Source organism: Helobdella robusta, assembly GCF_000326865.2.
Source record: "Helobdella robusta unplaced genomic scaffold HELROscaffold_56, whole genome shotgun sequence".
NCBI classification, from domain to species: domain Eukaryota; kingdom Metazoa; phylum Annelida; class Clitellata; order Rhynchobdellida; family Glossiphoniidae; genus Helobdella; species Helobdella robusta.
The window spans coordinates 275599-295042 of NW_008705301.1; the positions used below are offsets into that span (position 1 = coordinate 275599).

General features: G+C 34.8%; 2 protein-coding genes across 2 annotated transcripts; one reads left to right on the forward strand and one right to left on the reverse strand.

The window, feature by feature from the left end:
- Nucleotides 1-368: 368 nt before the first annotated feature.
- Nucleotides 369-12772, forward strand: HELRODRAFT_179696 (hypothetical protein; the record flags this gene model as incomplete). Its single annotated transcript, XM_009028509.1, has 28 exons — nt 369-497; nt 659-799; nt 887-950; nt 1053-1123; nt 2511-2693; nt 2880-2956; nt 3078-3159; nt 3389-3453; nt 4284-4469; nt 4660-5063; nt 5549-5592; nt 6248-6370; nt 6527-6723; nt 7505-7604; nt 7763-7897; nt 7969-8239; nt 8586-8731; nt 8822-9112; nt 9340-9462; nt 9616-9791; nt 9978-10062; nt 10207-10364; nt 10601-10674; nt 10743-10821; nt 11928-12069; nt 12195-12263; nt 12449-12532; nt 12605-12772. 28 exons carry the CDS (start codon nt 369-371, stop codon nt 12770-12772), a joined length of 3867 nt encoding a protein of 1288 aa, XP_009026757.1.
- Nucleotides 12773-12876: 104 nt separating this feature from the next.
- Nucleotides 12877-19335, reverse strand: HELRODRAFT_193638 (hypothetical protein). Its single transcript, XM_009028510.1, has 9 exons — nt 19179-19335; nt 16678-17008; nt 16294-16400; nt 15944-16052; nt 15645-15735; nt 15223-15384; nt 14739-14957; nt 14583-14626; nt 12877-14507 (listed from the first exon to the last, which is right to left on the reverse strand). Exons 2-9 carry the CDS (start codon nt 16808-16810, stop codon nt 14419-14421), a joined length of 954 nt encoding a protein of 317 aa, XP_009026758.1. The 5' UTR covers nt 16811-17008; nt 19179-19335; the 3' UTR covers nt 12877-14418.
- Between the last annotated feature and the right edge of the window lie 109 nt (nt 19336-19444).

A 19444-nucleotide genomic window follows, 5' to 3' on the forward strand; every position in this document is an offset into this window, starting at 1 on the left:
CATTTTTGAGAGTTTTAAATTAAATTTTTTAAAATGAAAAGTAATTTTGTCAACGATATTAAAGAGAAAGATGAACTCAAGAACGATATTTTGAAGGAAATTGTAAAAAAGTTTTTTCATTTTTTCATCATCTGTGTTTTGTTTTTAAAGATTAAAATTTAATCCTATTATTACTGAATGACAATCCTATCTAACGGTTTAAATATGATCAAGCTTTATAAATGAAACTAATTATCACTCCAGTTTTTTTCTTATCAAACCCTAATTCACTAATTCAGTGTTTCAGCAATGGGCTTAAATTCAACCGCTTAACTCAAGATGGGCTCTCTTGTTTAACTTTGGAAATGTTTTTCTCTGGCCTTCCTAAAATGTGCGGATTTGACTATTTTCCTAATCTTCAATCTCTCTGCATTGTCGGCCAGTCGATCGATAAGATTGAGAACATTAGTTCACTTTTTAAGTTGAAAGAATTGTGGATTGTTGAATGCTGTGTTAAAGTAGGTTTTATTTATTGTCATTATGACTTATGAGAACTTGTGTGACGAAGTTTACAAGTTAATGAATTCATTCATTTAGTCATTAGTGAGTTTATTCATTCATTATTTGTTATTATCATTATTATTATTACAAATATTCTCAACTACAATTATATGGACAGGAAATATGTGGTCTGGGATCTTTACTGAGCCTGCAAAAACTCTACCTATACTCGAATAAGATTTCGAAAATGCAGAATCTGCAATCCCTTAAAAGCCTTCGAGTCCTGGCTCTCAATGATAATCCTATCAGTAAGATTCAGGTAACAACAACAACAACAACAATAATAATAATAATAGTAATAATAATAATGATGATGATGATGTTGTGGAATTCTAAATACTTTCAGGGTCTTAAAGAGTTGACGAATTTAATTGAATTAAATTTAGCTGACTGTGAGATAGAAAGAATAGGTAAGCCGTCATCATCATCATCGTCGTCGTCATCATCATCATCATCGTCGTCGTCATCATCATCATCATCGTCGTCGTCATCATCATCATCATCATTATCAGGATCATCGTTAAGTCACTTGATCAATCTTGACACTTTGGACTTATCAGGCAATCCTTTATTCTTATTGGATGTTAGTCTCATTAATATTCATTTTATAAATATTCAAATAATTCAAATAAATGTTAGTCTCATTAATATTCATTTTATAAATATTCAAATAATTCAAATAAACTTTTATTCAGCAAAGAAAATACATCACATGGAGACCCGAAGTTACCACTTGTAGGGCCACCAAAACAGAAATTTGAGTCAAAAATTTGAACAAATATAAACGAAAATTTGAATTAAACATAAACTATCAATCAGTAAAGTACTAATTACAATGTAGATAATAATGTAAGTAGGAAAAAACTCAACAGTTAATGAATGATGAAGAATGCTTCGTTAAAATCAATTTTTAAACAGACTGCTTGAATGAGCCAGGCGTAGTCGAGTTTTTTTTAACATGGATTGGTTTAGCAAGTTCAAAAGGCGACACGTCACATTAAAAACTGAGTTAATGACAAAATTTGTGCCTGGCTTAAGAAAGTAAAAGTCAGAGAGGATGGTATCGTACGTAGAACGACGATTTAATAATTTATTAAACTGCTGAAGTACTGATGGGCAGTAATTTAATATGATTAATTTATTAAAATCCGTTAAGGTGAGCAGTATATGTAACTGACCAACATTTAGAATTTTAGATAATGCCAAAAAATTACTTACATGATCAGACTTAGCTAAACCATACAAAATACGGATGAAATAATTTTGACAAAGAGTTAAAATACGATCATTAGATTTTGTACCAAAGCCCCAGATAGATGTACAATAAGAGAAACAGGGCGAAACAATCAAATTATACAATGTTAATAAAATATGTTTAAGAAACTAAGATCTGAGTCGGAATATTAAACATAAATTTTTTGTAATTTCTTGAGAAGCAAATTAAACATGATCAGACCATGACAAATTGATAGTAAGGATGATGCCTAAAAATCTAGTAGATTGAACCCTATTAATGGATATGTTATCTAATGATAGCTGAAGATTTACGATATTCGTACGAATTTTGGGTCCAAATAAAATAAAATGAGTTTTAGCAATGCTGATTCTTGTTGTATACATTGTGTACAAACCCAGTTGTATACATTAAATAATTTTTAATATCTCTAAGCCAATCAGAACGCGCCATTTTTCATCAACTGATTAATTCATTTTTATTGTTTCTTCATTCGTTCATCTATCGATCTATCTATGTATTTATCTATCTGATCATTCGTTCATCTATCGATCTATCTATGTATCTATCTATCTGTCCATTTTTATTCATTGGATCGTTGATTGATTCATTCGACTCTTAATTCGTTTGTTCATTCATACTTTTCTATGATATAACTCTGTCAAACAATACATCCGTTTATCCATCTCTGCATTCATTCATTTATTCATTCATTCATTCACCAATCCAACCAAAGGATATAAAAAACTTAAAGACATTAACTAACTTACGGCATTTGAGTTTGAAGAGTAAAATCCATAGAAAATGCTGCCTAACCGATCTGCCTAACTACAACTTCTACGTCATACACCACGTGACCAACCTGTTGACGCTAGACGGGGAAGATGTGACTAATTCCGTGGTTAAATTATCGTCCACGGTGAGTATGACGACGATGATGATGATGTGGCGATGATGATGTGGTGATGATGGTTCAATTTTTGTCTTGTTTGGGTCTCCAATGAATTTATTTGTATAACGATGGTGCTTGTGGTGGGGGTGGGTTGTTATGATGATGATGATGATCTTCATTATGGTGATGATGATTCATCGTCGTCATCATTAGAATATGGTGAATAGGAAGCTCGTGTATTATACGATGAAGAGAAAAGCTTGCGATAAAAATTACTACAAGACGTTAAGGTTCCTCTTCAGTCATTTAGTTATTTTGTTCGTTTGTTCTTCTGTATGTTTATCTATTAATTAATTAATTAATTTATTCATTAATTCATTCATTCATTCATCAATTCATCCATTCATTCAGATGTATATCCCAAGCGAGTGACAATAAACTGAAATTCATATATGATAGACTGAGGCAACTCAACTTATTCCTCTGTGTCAAGGTGACGATGATGATGCTGCTGCTGCTACTTCTACTACTACTACTACTACTACTACTGCTAGATGATGATGACAAAGATGATAATGACGATGATGATGATAAGTACCACTACTACTATTACTACTACTACTACTACTACTGCTACTGTTACTACTACTACTACTACTACTACTGCTACTACTACTGCTGCTGCTGCTGCTGGCGATGATGATGATTTATTTTTTTACCAGCCAGATGAAGAGAATGTCAACCGTGTCAAGCCTCTCATAGAGAAATATCATCAACTCGTCCGCAAGTAACTTCATTCATAATTCATCCATTCATTTAGCCATTCATTCATTTGTTTGTTTATTCATTCATTCGTTCGTTCGTTCATTCATTCATTTGTTCGTTCATTCGTTCGTTCGTTCATTCGTTCGTTCGTTTGTTCGTTCATTTGTCCTTTCAATAATTCATTCATTCACATAATTAATATTTTTCTAATTATATAGTTATAATTAAATATAATTATTGTTTTTATTATCATTATTATCTTGAAATCATCATCATAATCAGAGTGAGCAATGATGTAGCGCTTATTGTAAGACTGGCGTCTAATGAAAGATTCTGGTCCATCGCTCACATCCAGACTGAGCTGTCGTCTTTTGGCAACATTTCATTCCAATACGGCTGTGTTAATGACGCTTGGTTGGTTGGTTGGATGGTTGGTTGGTTGTTTTATTGGTTGGTTGGTTGGTTGGTTGATTGGATGGTTGGTTGATTGGATGGTTGGTTGGTTGGTTGATTGGTTGGTTGGATGGTTGGTTAGTTGCTTGATTGATTGTTTGGTTGGTTGATTGGTTGGTTGGTTGGTTGGTTGATTGGTTGGTTGGTTGGTTGGTTGGTTGATTGGATGGTTGGTTGATTGGATGGTTGGTTGGTTGGTTGATTGGTTGGTTGGATGGTTGGTTAGTTGCTTGATTGATTGTTTGGTTGGTTGATTGGGTGGTTGGTTGGTTGGTTGATTGGTTGGTTGGTTGTTTGATTGGTTGGCTGGCTAGTTGGTTAGTTGCTTGATTGATTGATTCTTCAATAAAAAAAAACATTTAACAAAGAAAACGAACTCAACGACCAATCAAATTGAAGGTATGCAGCCTGCAAGGACCTCGTCCAATCACGTTTCTGCAGCCTCGATTACGCCAGGCAATCGTACGACAGCATAGCCGTCACCAAGGTCACCAAAGTTGAAAATGGGTCATTGACCTATAAATTTCATCACAGTATTGGTCAGAAATGTTCTGGCTCGGACGTGTCCTATTGGCCACCGACGAGGTTTGCTCGCTGTGCTAGAAATTCCCATTAACCAATCAGTAAAGAGATGCAAAACAATTAAATTAATCATCATCTTCACCATTATTATCATTTTACGATGTTTCACAACCACCATCATCATCAACACCTCCACCACCACAACCATCATCATCATCGTCATCATCATCGTCATCATCATCATCATCCTCAGACAACTGGCCTACAAAAAGGACCTGGAGTATTTATTCTACGTGTGGGAAGATGGCGATGACGTCAGCAGTGAACTGATGACGATTGTTAAGGATGGAGTGACGAGACGAAGGAAGAAGAAAATGAGTGGCAGGAGAAATAACGCGAAAATGACGATGACAGATAAAAATAACTCAGCCAAAAATAGCTCGGCTAAAAATAGTTCGGCTAAAAATAGCCCAATTAAAATCCCAGCCAATGACACTAAAGTAACGGAGATGACGACAAAGATGAAAGAAAGAGGTGATAGTAATGATGCCCTTAAGAATGCCGGTTATGGTAATGATCTTCGTAGTGCTGGTTATGATAATGATCGCAGCAGTGTTGGTGACCGTTATGATAATGATTACGTAGTTTACGGCGACGGTTATGATAATGATGATGATAACAAATTTGGCGATGATGATAATGATATTAATAATAATAAAAATAACAGCAATAATAATAATAATATATACACCGACGACGATTATGATGATGATGACGAGGACGATGATGATGATGACAGTGTTACAAATGTATGTCACCTCACAAATAGCATTGCAATTGCGGATAATATAAGATTCAACAACAACAACAACAACAATAATAATAATACTACTACTACTAATAATAATAATACTACTACTAATAATAGTGAAGACAGCAGCAACAACAACAATAAAAAAAAGAATACTATACAGAAAAAAAATCTCGCCAACCGGAAGAGAGCAATCGGAAGTATAGGCGCAGATAAAAATAACTCGATGACGTCATCGTCGTTATTAGCAGCATCATCATCACCGCCGCTGCTGCTTTTGTCATCATTATCATCATCAGTACCGCAACCACCACCACCACCAACACCACAGTCATCGTCATCATCATTTCTATACGACGGGCTGAAGAGAGGAAAGTTACTGTTGATGAAAGTTTACGTTGGAAATTCAACTCCCTGGGATAAAAAGACTGAGTGAGTGAATGAACGAATGAATGAATGAATGAATGAACGAACGAATGAACGAATGAACAAATGAATGAATGAATGAATGAATGAATGAATGAATGAAATATTCATCCAATCCAGCCCGCAAGCCGCAGACTTCCCAACTGGAGTCGACAGTTTCTACCGAACAAAACAAACTCACATGCAAGCGAGGACAAACATCATCATCAGCAACCCATCATCATCATCATCATTCATAGCATTACAACCACCCATATCATCATCATCATCATCACTACTACCTACGTCAGCAGCAGCAGCAGCAACTTCATCATCGCAGCCACCATCATCATCTTTATACCTACTGCCTACTACAACATCATCATCATCACAACCGCCCACATCATCATCATCATCACCATCATCGTCACAGCCAGCCACAACAACAACAACAACAACAACAACAACAACAACAACAATGACGTCATCTCTATCGACAAACGCGCTAACGCAAAGTTCACTCACATCATCATCAGCATCATCATTTCCTCTTCAAAAATCATCGCCATCATTACCAGCACTGCTGCTCCCATCACCATCATCATCATCACCACATCATCATCAGTCATCATCATCATCATCGTCGTCGTCGTTATGTGATTGCGCCGTGAAACAGCGCGAATGGTTCATTTTGAAACCCGAGTTTGTACTACTGGAGTACATCATTGAGTTTGAATATCTAACTAAAGTGAATGCTTCCTTCTTCTATTGTTATTGTTGTTATTATTATTATTATTATTCTTATTTACCGCTGTTTATTACGGGGTTTTCTTCATTAACGCCAATGGACAATCGTCACTTATATCATTGCTATTGAGAATGTTTGCGATTTTTTGCAACTTAGGATGAGAAACATGGTCTGAGTTTTGAAGAGAGGATTGATGCCGTGTTTGATAAACAAGTTTTGCAGCGGCTACATCAGCAGCCACAGCAGCCACAACAGCCACAACAGCAGCTACAACAGCAGCGACAGCAGCAGATTCGTCTTCTAGATGATGATGATATCGATGATGATAGCTACATTGACACCATCAACAGACAGTTTGTATTTGGTGGTGATGATGATGAGGATGATGAGGAAGACGATAATAATAATAAGAACATCCTTTAATTTTCATTCCGAAACATACATTGTAATTATAAAGTTAGAATAATAAAATTTATAATGTAAATTAAATTAATTAATGTTAATTATATAGATATTCTACAATGCTCGCCGTGCATTTTAAATGGGCAGAAAGAGAAATAGAATCAGCATTGAGTTACGTTTAAATCGTGCTCCTATCTCAGTAAATTGCGTAAGATGGCGATACTACGGGATTAATTAAATTTCTATAATTATAATAATAATCATCATCATCATTATCATCGTCATCACCATAGAACTAATAGTCTCAACATGGAGGAGCTAAAAAATAAATTGAGATTGTCGTACGGACTGACTGAGTTATCGCTCATCAACCAAGGCCTGTGCAGCATCAAACTAATTTGTCATCTCAGTGTTCTCAAGAAATTAGATGGTTGGTCGATTGGTTGATTGGTTGGTTGATTGATTGATTGATTGATTGATTGATTGGTTGGTTGGCTGGCTGGTTGGTTGACTGGTTGGTTGGTTGATTGGTTGGCTGATTGGCTGGTTGGCTATTAGTTTATCTATTTGTTCTTTGACTAATTGTCGATTTTTTGATTAATGGATAGATAAATAGATGGATGGATGAATGGATGGATGGATGGATGGCTGGATGATGGATGGGTAAATAAATGAATGTATGAATGAATGAATGAATTTACCAATCAATCAATCAACCAACTGTTCAGTCAGCCACAACAAGATTGCAAACCTTGATGGATTGTACATGTTAAGCCAACTCTACGAGTTTTACGCCTCCAACAATTTGGTCACATCATTATCAGGAATCAAAGTGATGATGATGATGATGATGACGATGATGATGATGATGATGACGGGGATGATGATGATGGTGATGACAGTTGGGATTATAAGCGCGTGTCGCGCGAATTTAATGTTACAATTTTACTAACACATCATCGTCGTCCCCATCGTCATCATCATCATTAGCACGGAATGACGAAGATGAAGATGATGACGTTGCAAAACAATCAGCTGACGAACACGTACGGTGACGTCATGATCATCATCTGCAAGCTGCAAAATATCACCCATCTTGATATCAGCTGCAACTATTGGAGGAAGGTTTCGATAAAGATTGTTATGAATATCGCTATCATCATCATCATCGTTTTCATCATCATCATCGTTATCAGGCTCACAAAATGAAAGAAACGTTAACAAAGAAATTGAAATATCTCGTCGAGCTAGACAACCAGCCAGTCGTGAAAAACATTCCATCTGCTCAAACGACGGACCAATCAAATAACAACGTCCAAAGATCCAACAACCAATCAAAAAATGTTTCCTCATTTGCTGACCAATCACCGGCCACTACCGACAGTGGCGACCAATCGAATTCGAGCGCGGTGTTCGACGGCCAATCACATAGACGCATCTCTCTAGGTTGTGCAACTGAAAAACCGAGTAGGCTGAGTGTTGATGACGTGGCCTGTCAAATCGCCAACTGCTCTCACTCTACTTGTACGGTCGGTTGGCTGGCTGGCTGATTGGTTGGCTGATTGGTTGGCTGGCTGATTGGTTGATTGATTGGTTGGCTGGCTGGTTAACAGATTGATCAGTTGATTGATTGGTTGATTATTTTTACAATTGTTCAATTTATTTTCACCTGCTTATAATATCACATCACTGATTCATTTCATTCACTAAACAACCGATTGAACAACGTTTAAATCAACCAAATAATTTATTTACACAATTTTTTGACCAATCACATACCAGCGTAAAAACCATTCGACCAATCACATCACAGCAACTTTTCGACCAATCACATCACAGCAAACCAGCATAACCAGCGTATCTTATCGCAACAGCATCATCTTCAATCTCAACAATTTCAAACAATTCAAACACATCGTCTGGGCTAACTTCGACGGTAATAATCTCTTTACAATTCAGGTTAGGATTGTTGTTGTTGTTGTTGTTGTTTTTGTAGTAGTGTAGGGCTGGTATAATATTAAATTACAAAATTTAAAATTTTCAAATCAGGGCCTGGAGTCATGCAGGAACACTCTGCTCGAGCTCTCATTGGCTGACAACCATTTGAAGAGCGCCAATCAGATCGCTCTATTTACGAAACTTGAAAAGCTCTGCCTGGACGATAATTACATAAGCAATTTTTCTAACTCCACTTTCCAGCCAATCACAAACTTGAGTCACCTGTCAATCATAAACAATCAGGTCAAGCAATTAGCAGTATTTTCTTGCTTGTTAAATTTGATGGAGTTTTACGCAAGCAACAATGAGGTGGAAGATTTGAGGGAGGTCTTTCACCTGAAAGTGGGTGGAGTTATTTATGTTAATTAGTTTGGGGTAATGATGTCATTGCTCATCCGCCCTTTTATTCATTCATTTGTTCATCCGCTTGCTGGTTTTCAAGTTTGTTCGCCCGTTCGTGTTTTATTCACTAATACATTTATTAATCATTCATTCATTCGTTTATTTACTCATTCATTCATTCGTTTGTTTGTTCGTTCGTTCGTTCATTCATTCATTCATTCATTCAGAAGTTGCAGAAATTGTTAATTCTTGACCTGGAGAACAACCCATTGACGCGAACGAGCGAACAATATCGCATGTTCACCATCTACCACATACGAACCATCAAGATACTGGACAGCTGCTATATCGTCGGTCATGATGATGATGCTGTGGCCAACGATGATGATGATGACGACGATGATGATGATGATGACGACGATGATGATACTACTTTTGTCTATGATGATAACAACCACAACATCCCGCCATGTACGTCAAATAATACGAAACCGAAATTGCAGGAAAAACCCGAACTGTTGAAAGCGAAAGAAATTTACGGCGGCATGTTGACACGTGACTTCCTGATGGACCAATTAGATAGGATGAACGTTGAGGACGTCAGGACTCTGGATTTCCCCATCTCATCCATCCAATCCATCGATCTCGGCAACCCATCCCAGTTTAATAATCTCATTAGGTCAGTCAGCCGCATCATTCGTTCGTTTATTTGTTCGTTCGTTCATTCATTCGTTCGTTCGTTCGTTCGTTTATTTGTTCGTTCGTTCGTTCGTTTATTTGTTCGTTCGTTCGTTCGTTTATTTGTTCGTTCGTTCGTTCGTTTATTTGTTCGTTCGTTCGTTCATTGGTTCATTCATTCATCTAGCATTAACTTGGAGAACAACAATCTGACCTCTTTTTCTGGCCTCATTTACTTGAAAAGTCTTAAGGTAGAATTTTCGGGGGTTGGGGTTAGGGAGTCAGAATGAATGAATGGATGCATTAATGAATTGATGAATGAGGATTGAATGGATGCATGAATTAAATAATAAATATTCAATAATTTACTAAAAAACCAGCCAATCAACCAACCATCCAACCAACCAACCAACCAGACACTCTGCCTAAATAACAATCGCATAGAATGCGTTTTCGAAAAATCGAAATTCAAACAAAAGACCCTAAATAACATGGTGGTTTATAACAGCACCCCTTACGCGGTCGAGGTCATCCAGATGACCGTCCTTGACAGTTTGGAGGTCTTACATTTGGGGTGAGGTTGCTGATTGGTTGGGTGAATGTTTGGGTCATTTGTGATATTATTGTTTTAATTGTTAGTATGTTTTTTATTTGCTGATTGGATGGTTGGCTTGTTGGTTGGTTGGTTGATTGATTGATTGATTGGTCAATCTATTCACTCATCCATCCATACATACATTATCCATCTATCTTTTTTTTAATTCATTCATTCATTCATCTATCCACTCATTCACTCATTTACTCCGTTAGTTATAACGGCATAAAGGATTTGCAGAATCTGCAGTTGAACTTCATTCCCTCACTGAGGGCCCTGTTCCTCCAAGGTAACAATAAAAATAATAAGATTTATTTTTATTATTATTATTATTATTATTATTATGACGTCATGTAGGGAATGAGATTGCCCGCGTGGAGGGCTTGTACGGATGCCACAAGCTGGAAGAACTCGTTCTCGATAAGAACAGAATAAGGTCATAATGTTAACGATGCTTATTATTATTATTATTGTTGTTGTTGTTTTGCTATTACCTTGTCATCACCATCCAGTAAGCCAGAATCAATTCAGTTTGTGATTGATATCTTAGTTACGTGCCTTAAGAAAGTTGATGCCTGGATGTGTCGATGAATCGTCTCGAATTAAACCAATCAAAGACTCAGTTTCTTCCTATCGGCCCTTGGCAACAACTGTTCAGAATGAATATAAATTTAATTGATGTTAATGGAGGAAATATAAAATTTTGTGATGAAATGTCTAATCAGAGATGTGTTTTAGATTCAAGATTATCAATGAAGGATTATCTTAAAATGATTTCTTTCATCGTGTAGCAACCACCTGCAAAGGTTTTATCGGGTTCGCAAATCATTAGACAGGTCTACATTGCAAACTCTGATACATGCATTCATTTATTCTCGGTTGGACTATTGCAACAGCCTGTTGGAATAGTCAGTCTACCGGTGAAATCAGTTGTGATTCTTCAGTCTATTCAAAATAGAGCAGCTAGAACTGTTGTAGGTCCATAAAGTTTGATTATGCAACACCAATTTTAAATGATCTTCATTGGTTAAATGTTCAGAAAAAAGAATAATTTTTAAAATACGTTTCTCAATGTACAAAGCATCAAATGGATGACTTCCTCGGCATTTGATGGAGAAGTTTGACGGAAAATCAACTGTTTTGAAAGGCGTTCAATTGAGGTCTCGTGATCTAAATCTAATGGTTATTAATAGGACCCAATTGAATGTAGGAACAAGAAGCATATCTGTTGCTGGGCTGACTCTTTGGAATGCGCTGCCAAAGTCATTGGGGGAACCGGGATTGAGTGTTGATAGATTTTAAAAAAGTTTAAAAACAAACTTTTTTTGATTTAATTGTGTTTATTATTTTGTTGTTTCAGTAATTTTTTCCAGTGTGAACTTTTGAGAAACTTTCAAATTGGCGCTACATAAAATTTTCTGTAATAATAATTTTCTGTAAAAATAATTTTCTGTGATAATAATTTTCTGTGATAATAATTTTCTGTGATAATAATTTTCTGTAATAATAATTTTCTGTAATAATTTTCATCACCATTATCAGGTCTCTGGACGAATTGTCACTCGTGAATCAGCAGAGGACGATGAGAGAGCTACACGTCGAGGAAAATAGGTTGAGGAGTTTGAACAACTTCGGGAGGTTGTTCGCACTGCAGAGGCTCTTCTTGGGACTCAACCAACTCCAGGTCTGTTGCTACTGCTGCTCTTTTTGTATTCATGATTGCGATTACTATGATGGCGATTATGATAATTGTGATGATGATGATGATTGTGATGAAGATTGTGATGATGATTGTGATGATGATGTCAGGAGATAATGGAGATTGAAAAGTTAAGCACCTTAGTCAATCTCATCGAGATATCTCTGTCGCAAAATAATGTTAGTGTTCAATTTCTATCGTAAATTTTTAAACATTATCATTATCGTCATAACCAACAAATCAATCAACCAATCAATCATTCAACCAACCAATCAACCAGCCAACCAACCAACCAACCAACCATCCAACCAACCAGCTAGCGAAAAGAAACACACACAAACTTCTACTACTGCACAACTTGCAGAAACTTCAAATCATTGACGGAGTGCCAATCACGGAATCCGATAGGAGCAGAGCTGAATTATTTTACAACGAACAAGTTCAACAAGTGTGTGTGTGTGTACGTGTGTGCGCGCGCGCGTACTAATGAATTAATTATGTTAATTTAACCACCCAACAGTTTAACTCGCCGCTTATGAATATAAATGAGCAGAGCGCCCTTGCCTCTATCTACGTCAACCAATCAAACAGGCTTCTAAAAATAAACAACATGCAATTGGTCGAAAAGTCGCTGGGCGGGGTTAACGTGATGACGTCAGAGATGGTTGATTACAACAATCACGAATGATGGATGAATTGATGGATTGAAGGATGGATGAATGACAGAAAGAAGGAATGAACGAACAGGCTAAAGAAAGAAGTAATTCGTATCGTAGTGACTGAATAAGAAGCAACGAAAATAACTTTTTTTATTTCATATTTTCATCTAAATTCAATATAAATGGGTCAGTTTAATGTTAAGACGATTGCAATATAAAATAACGTCTGATCGATCAATCAATCAATCAATCAATCAATCAATCATTCATTCATTCATTCATTCGATCATTTAATTAATCAGTCAATCGCATAATTTTCAATTATTTTTTAAAATATAAGTTCATCGTTAAAATCACATTTTAAAATCAATTCACGATAGTCCCTGTATAAACATAAGGAGAGAATGGATAAATGAATGAGTGAATGAATGAGTGAATGAATGAGTGAATGAATGAATGAGTGTAAGAATGAACAATTAAGTAATTAAATGAAAGAAATATTCCTATTAATCAAAGGACAGATGTAACAAAAAAAACAGAAAGAAATTAATTAGCAAATGAACGAACGAATGGATGGAGGGATAAATGAATGGATGAATAATTCAATGTAAGAATGAATGAATGAATGAACGATAAACATCACAAATAAAAACCGATCTAAAACCACGATGAATGAACGAACGAACGAATCGGTAGATAAATGAATAAAAGAAACAAAAAGGCATGAACGAATGCATGGAAGACATAATTCAAGGTTGAATGAATGAATGAATTGTTAATGAATGAATGAAAGAAAGAAAGCAAAAATGAATAAACTATATATTTACACATACATATAAACTATCCAAAAATAGATGGAAATGTTAAATGAACTTTTATAAAAACGTTTCGCAATCTAAGAAACTATTTAAAAAAAACAGTTAACTAGCCAACCAATCATTCAATCAATCATTCATTCCTTCAATCATTCATTCATTCATTCAATCAATCATTCCTTTAATCATTCCTTCAATCAATCAACCAAAAGACATAAAATGTAATGTACGTACGTAGACTCATAAACGAAGGAGCTAACAGTTCTCATCCACTGATATGTCTGTCTACTGTTGAATTGTGCAGGGTAACATAATAATAATAATAATAATAAAAATAATAATAATAATAATAATAGCGATATATATATATACATATGCTTGATAAATGCGTTTTTGTCAAGTTAAAAAAATAATTATAATTATTATGAATTATTATTATTATTTATAGATGATAATAATATTAATACCAATCATTAATAGGGTTTATAATGAGGAATAATATGAATAAATAAGTTATAGAAGTACCATCACCATCATCATCAGTAAGATCATTATCCTCATCACAATTGTCATCATCATCATCATCATTTCCATTTCCACCGTAACCATCACTAGAGGTTAAAGGCCGTCGTTATCATCATCATCATCAACACTAAAGGTTAAAGGTCGTCATCATCACTAAAGGTTAAAGGTCAGTTAGAGGCTCTACCTAGTTTCATTGTTGTTTTCGTCGTTGTCAAACCATCATCATCATCATTCCAAATCATCATTATCATCATTCCAAATCATCATCATCATTCTAAACCATCATCATCATCATCACCACTACAATCATTTTTCAATCATTATCATCATTGTCATCATAATTTTCCGCCATCATTATCAGCCTCATCCGAGAATCCTGATTCGTTGCTTACGTCATCACTGGCGTCATCGTCCAATTTGTCGGCTATAATAAATAAATTATAGTTAAATTATTATAATTAAATTATTATTATTAAAAATAGTAGTAGTAGTAACGAACCAGATGGCGTGCTTCTCAAGGACATATTGACGTCAGGATTCAAACTGCGTGATCATTATCATAACCGTCATCATCATCATCATCATCGTCGTCGTTAACATCATCATCATCAACAACAACATCATCATCATCATCATCATCACCATTTCAACTCACCAAACGGACTCCGATACCAAGTCAATGTTATTATTATTATTATCATTATTATTATTGCTACCACAATCTTCGTTGTAATTATTTTTATTATTATTATTTTTATTATTATTATTATTACGATCATCATCATCATCATCATCATCGCCATCGTCGTCATCTTCAGCGTCTTCAGTTATTGAAGTCAGTTTGGGCGCTTTGTTCGACTGCTCGACTGGCAGTCTGTTTTAAGAATGGGATCAGTCGATGGATTGAAGGAGTGAATGAACGAATGAATGAATGCATGCATGAATGAATGAGTGAATGAATGAATAAATAAATGGAACGAACGAACGAACAAACGTAAAATTATCTTTCTTAAGAGGATAATTAGTCTAAGAGCCATCAAGAAAGAACAAACATATAAACGAATGAACAAAAAACAAGCAAACCAACAAGCGAACAAACGAACGGACGAACGAACGAACGAACGAACGGACGAACGAACCTAAAGTTATCTCCTTTTGAAAGATATTTGGTCCTGACAGGCTTAATGTTAGTGACGACGGGCAGAGCAGACGCGCACTGCTGGTTACTCGTCTGGATGACCAGGCGAGAGTTTTGCCGGCGAGTTTTTTCCCGCCTAAATTCTTGCAAAGCTGACGTCAGTCTGGATGAATGAAGGAATGAACGAACGAGTGAATGAATGAAAGAATGAATGAATGAATGAATGAATGAAAGAATTGACAAATGAATGATGGGTAAGGGTTAGACGTTTAACAGAAGAGGGCCAAGGATAGAACCCTGAGGTACCCCAACTGATTAACGAACAGTTGAGTCAATAGATGAATGATTGAGCGGATAAATGAACGAATAAATGAATGAACGAACGAATGAACGAACGAATAAATGAAAGAACGATAAACTGACTTAGCCTGTAATTGTGATTGAATTAGTTTCGCTTTCTCTTCCGACTTGCAGAGAACCGCGTGACATCTTAGTTCTACTTTCATTTTCTTACCTGATGATGATGATGATGATGACGGTGATGATAGTGATTACTATAATGATGACGATAGTGGTGATGGAAGTAATTATGATAACGATCGAGAAATTGTAAAAATTGTCAGAATTTTTCATGACAAAATCTACATCATCACCATCATAATCATCATCATCATCATCGTCATCACCATCATCATCGTCGTCATCGTGATCATCATCACAACCTTCATGTCTATAGACCCATATAAAGAGCTTAGGGTATTTAGGGAGGCACGTGCAGTAGGCTACTTTGTTCGACCGGTACTCAGTTAGGCCTTGCTCCTTCGTCTCAACCTGACGGTGATGATGATGATGATTATGGCGGTTTTGTGATGATGATAATCGTTGTGATGACGACGATGATGATGGTGATGGCTATGATGATGATGATGATCGTCGCAAAGATAATGCCAGTTTAATTCATCTTTATAGGCTAATTCAAAATCGTCTTTAACAAAATTATCCATAACATCATCACCAACATCATCATCATCATCATCGCTACTATCATCACCAACATCATCATCATCATTACCTTCAAACCGGAACCGCAAATCGTCAATTCCATCTGAAGAGTCGAGTTCTCATTGGCTTGAAAATTTTTCCACAATATATCAACCGGCCTATCAACGCAGCCCTCGCCTATGAATAAATTTGCATATTAACAAGCTAATTGAAAATGTGCATATTAAATAAGCCAATGAAAATTTGCATGTAAATTAGATCCATTCGTCCGTGAGATTGCGTCACGATTTGCTGGCTGGCTTAAGCATGATAATGAAAGTTTAAGTCATTTAATAGGGAGCGATGTATTTGTAATGATGGATGAATGAATGAATGAATAAATGAATGAATCAACCAACCAACCAACCAACCAGCCAACCAGACAACCAACCAACCAACCAGCCAACCAACCAACCCTTCATAAAGGCAGTCAGGACATTTCCAAGGTAGCGCACTTTATAGCACTGGTTCCTCTCCGATATGTTGCACGATTTCTGCCTGATCAACGAGTTCAACATGTTCGTCACTTTCACCTGAACAAGCGCCATCTTTGATGGGGCCGTTTTCGTTGGTGGTGATGATGATGAAATTGTCGGTGGTGGTGGTGATGATGATGCCGTAGTTGTGGGTGGTGTCGGTCTTGATGATGGTGATAACTTTCTATATCTTGTTTTCGACGGAGGTGATGATGACGTCTTCAATTGAGTTGCAGGCGCTGATGATGACGCTGATGATTTCGGCTGAAACTTCATTGTTAAATTGTTATCATTTGTGAGAAAATTTCAGTTGGTACGACAATAAATCTCTCAATTAATTAATTAATTAATTAATTTCTTAATTAGCTAATTATTTCATTCATTTATTTATTTCCTAGAGCAAAATGCGTAACGTCTCAAACTTCGTTCGCAAACGTCAGCTTCTATTTATACCGCAACACCGAAGGAACGAAACACATATACATATATGTAAATAGAGAAAGAGAGACAGGAAGAGAAAGATAGAGAGAGAAAGAGAGAAAGAGAGAGAGAGAGAGAGAGAGAGAGAGAACAAGAGATATGAATAAATATAAAGGTAGTATTAAAGAGCACTACAAAAACTCTTTTATAAAGAGAGAGAGAGAGAGAAAGAGAGCGAGCGACCATTTTTAGCCCAGCCTAAATAACGAATATGAGACATGGTTCGTTAATGGTGATGAAATATTCAAATCAATGTCTCAATTATTTCCCTCTCCTTTGTAATTTATTATTATTATCGTTAGCAGTAATAGTAATAGTAGTAGTAGTAGTAGTAGTAGCAGCAGTCGCAGTAGTAGTAGTGGTAGTAATAGCAGAAGCAGTAGTAGTAGTATAATTAATTACTAAATAATGGACCAGTTGATAGACAGACAGACAGTTTAAGGTGCAAAAGGTAAATTAAGAATTGAAATAATAATAATAACAACAACATTAATAATAATAATAATAATAATAGAATAATAATATAATAATAATAAAACAACAATAATAATGAAATGATTAAAAAGAATTGTAAATTAAGAGACATGAGAAAAGTTGTCCTGATGTGTGTTAAAAAGAAGAACCCAATTTAATATTTGATAATATTTAATAATATAATTAATAATTATATGGTATGTTGTTATTATTATTATTACTCTTATTATTATTATTAATATTAGTATTTAGTCAATGATTTAAAAGTTTAACAGCTTTAAAGTCAGAAATTAGTTTGTAAGCAATAAAATAGCAATCTTAAAATTAATTTATTTCAAGAGTTTTACTACTACAACAACTACTACTACTACTACTACCACCACCACTACTACTACTACTGCTACCACTACTACTACTAACACTACTACCACCACTATTACTACTACTACCACCACCACTACTACTACTACCACTACTACTACTACCACCACTACTACTACTACTACCACCACCACTACTACTACTACCTCCACTACTACTACTACTACCTCCACTACTACTACTACTACCACCACTACTACTACCTCCACTACTACTACTACCACTACTACTACTACTTCTACCACCACTACTACTACTACCACTACTACTACTACTACTACTACTGCTACCACTACTACTACTACTACTACTTTTACTATATATTTACCATGTCAAATAATAATTTAAAATGATAATTAAATATTATATAATGTGTAACATATAATTTTTGTATATACATGTATATATGCTAACTATATATATATATATATATACATATAGTTAGCATATATAAATATATGTATATAATATATATTTATGTATATATGTATATATATGCAATTTAATATATAAGCAATTTATAATGAAAATCAAAGCATGTTTCTAGTTTATCAACTTCCTGTTTAAATTTTTCAACTTTTCTAATGGTAGATCGGAAATCATTGTCAAATTTCTTGAGTTTAAAACGAAAATTTTAATTTCACTAACTGCCTGAACTAATAAAATGGGGTAGTAGTGCTAGAAACTTTTACCACCTAATAATAAAAGTACTACACTAACTATAGTATAAATAATTTACTATCATACTCTATGTCTATTATTTATCTACCTATGTATGTATTTGTTTTAGTAACTTATATAACATTTTCTTTCATATTAATTATTTCCAATAATATAATATAAAATAAAATAAAATTAGTACATAACATACTAACTATATAAATTAATTAATCATATAATATAATTTATACATTTTTTATTATAACTATATAAAAAAAACTTTATTTTATAAAAAGAGTAAAAGTAAAAAGGTGCTCTTGACTCTTGTTTACAAAAAAAACAATAAAAAAAACAACACACCGACATGAAAACTAACTAATAAACTTTTTTATATAATAAAAGGTTATTAGGTAGTATAACTGACAAGTATACAAGTATTATATACCTGATGTAGTTATATTGTTTTCGGTTGTATAACTTATTTGCGATCAGTAGGTACATATAAATAATAAATACACACACGTCTATAAATATTTATTTATTTTATGTAATTTAATTTAATTTAATTTAGACATTTTTTCGTTTATTTACGTAAGTTACTTTGGTACTTAATTAGCAAAAGTAAAACTCTCACCTGGATGGTGAGATAAATTACGAGGCGCTTGACTTTTTGTTTCTTATAATCAATAGATTGTAGATTGCATATAGATG

What these genes read in the sequence shown, in the direction of transcription:
- HELRODRAFT_193638 (XM_009028510.1), bottom strand. Translation starts at nt 16,810, where the DNA reads ATGGCGCTTGTTCAGGTGAAAGTGACGAACATGTTGAACTCGTTGATC. An exon ending in CCTGACTGCCTTTATGAAGG is followed by an intron (nt 16,401 to 16,677) that starts GTTGGTTGGTTG and finishes ATTTATTCATAG; the next exon opens with GCGAGGGCTGCGTTGATAGG. An exon ending in ATGGGTCTATAGACATGAAG is followed by an intron (nt 15,736 to 15,943) that starts GTTGTGATGATG and finishes CATCATCATCAG; the next exon opens with GTAAGAAAATGAAAGTAGAA.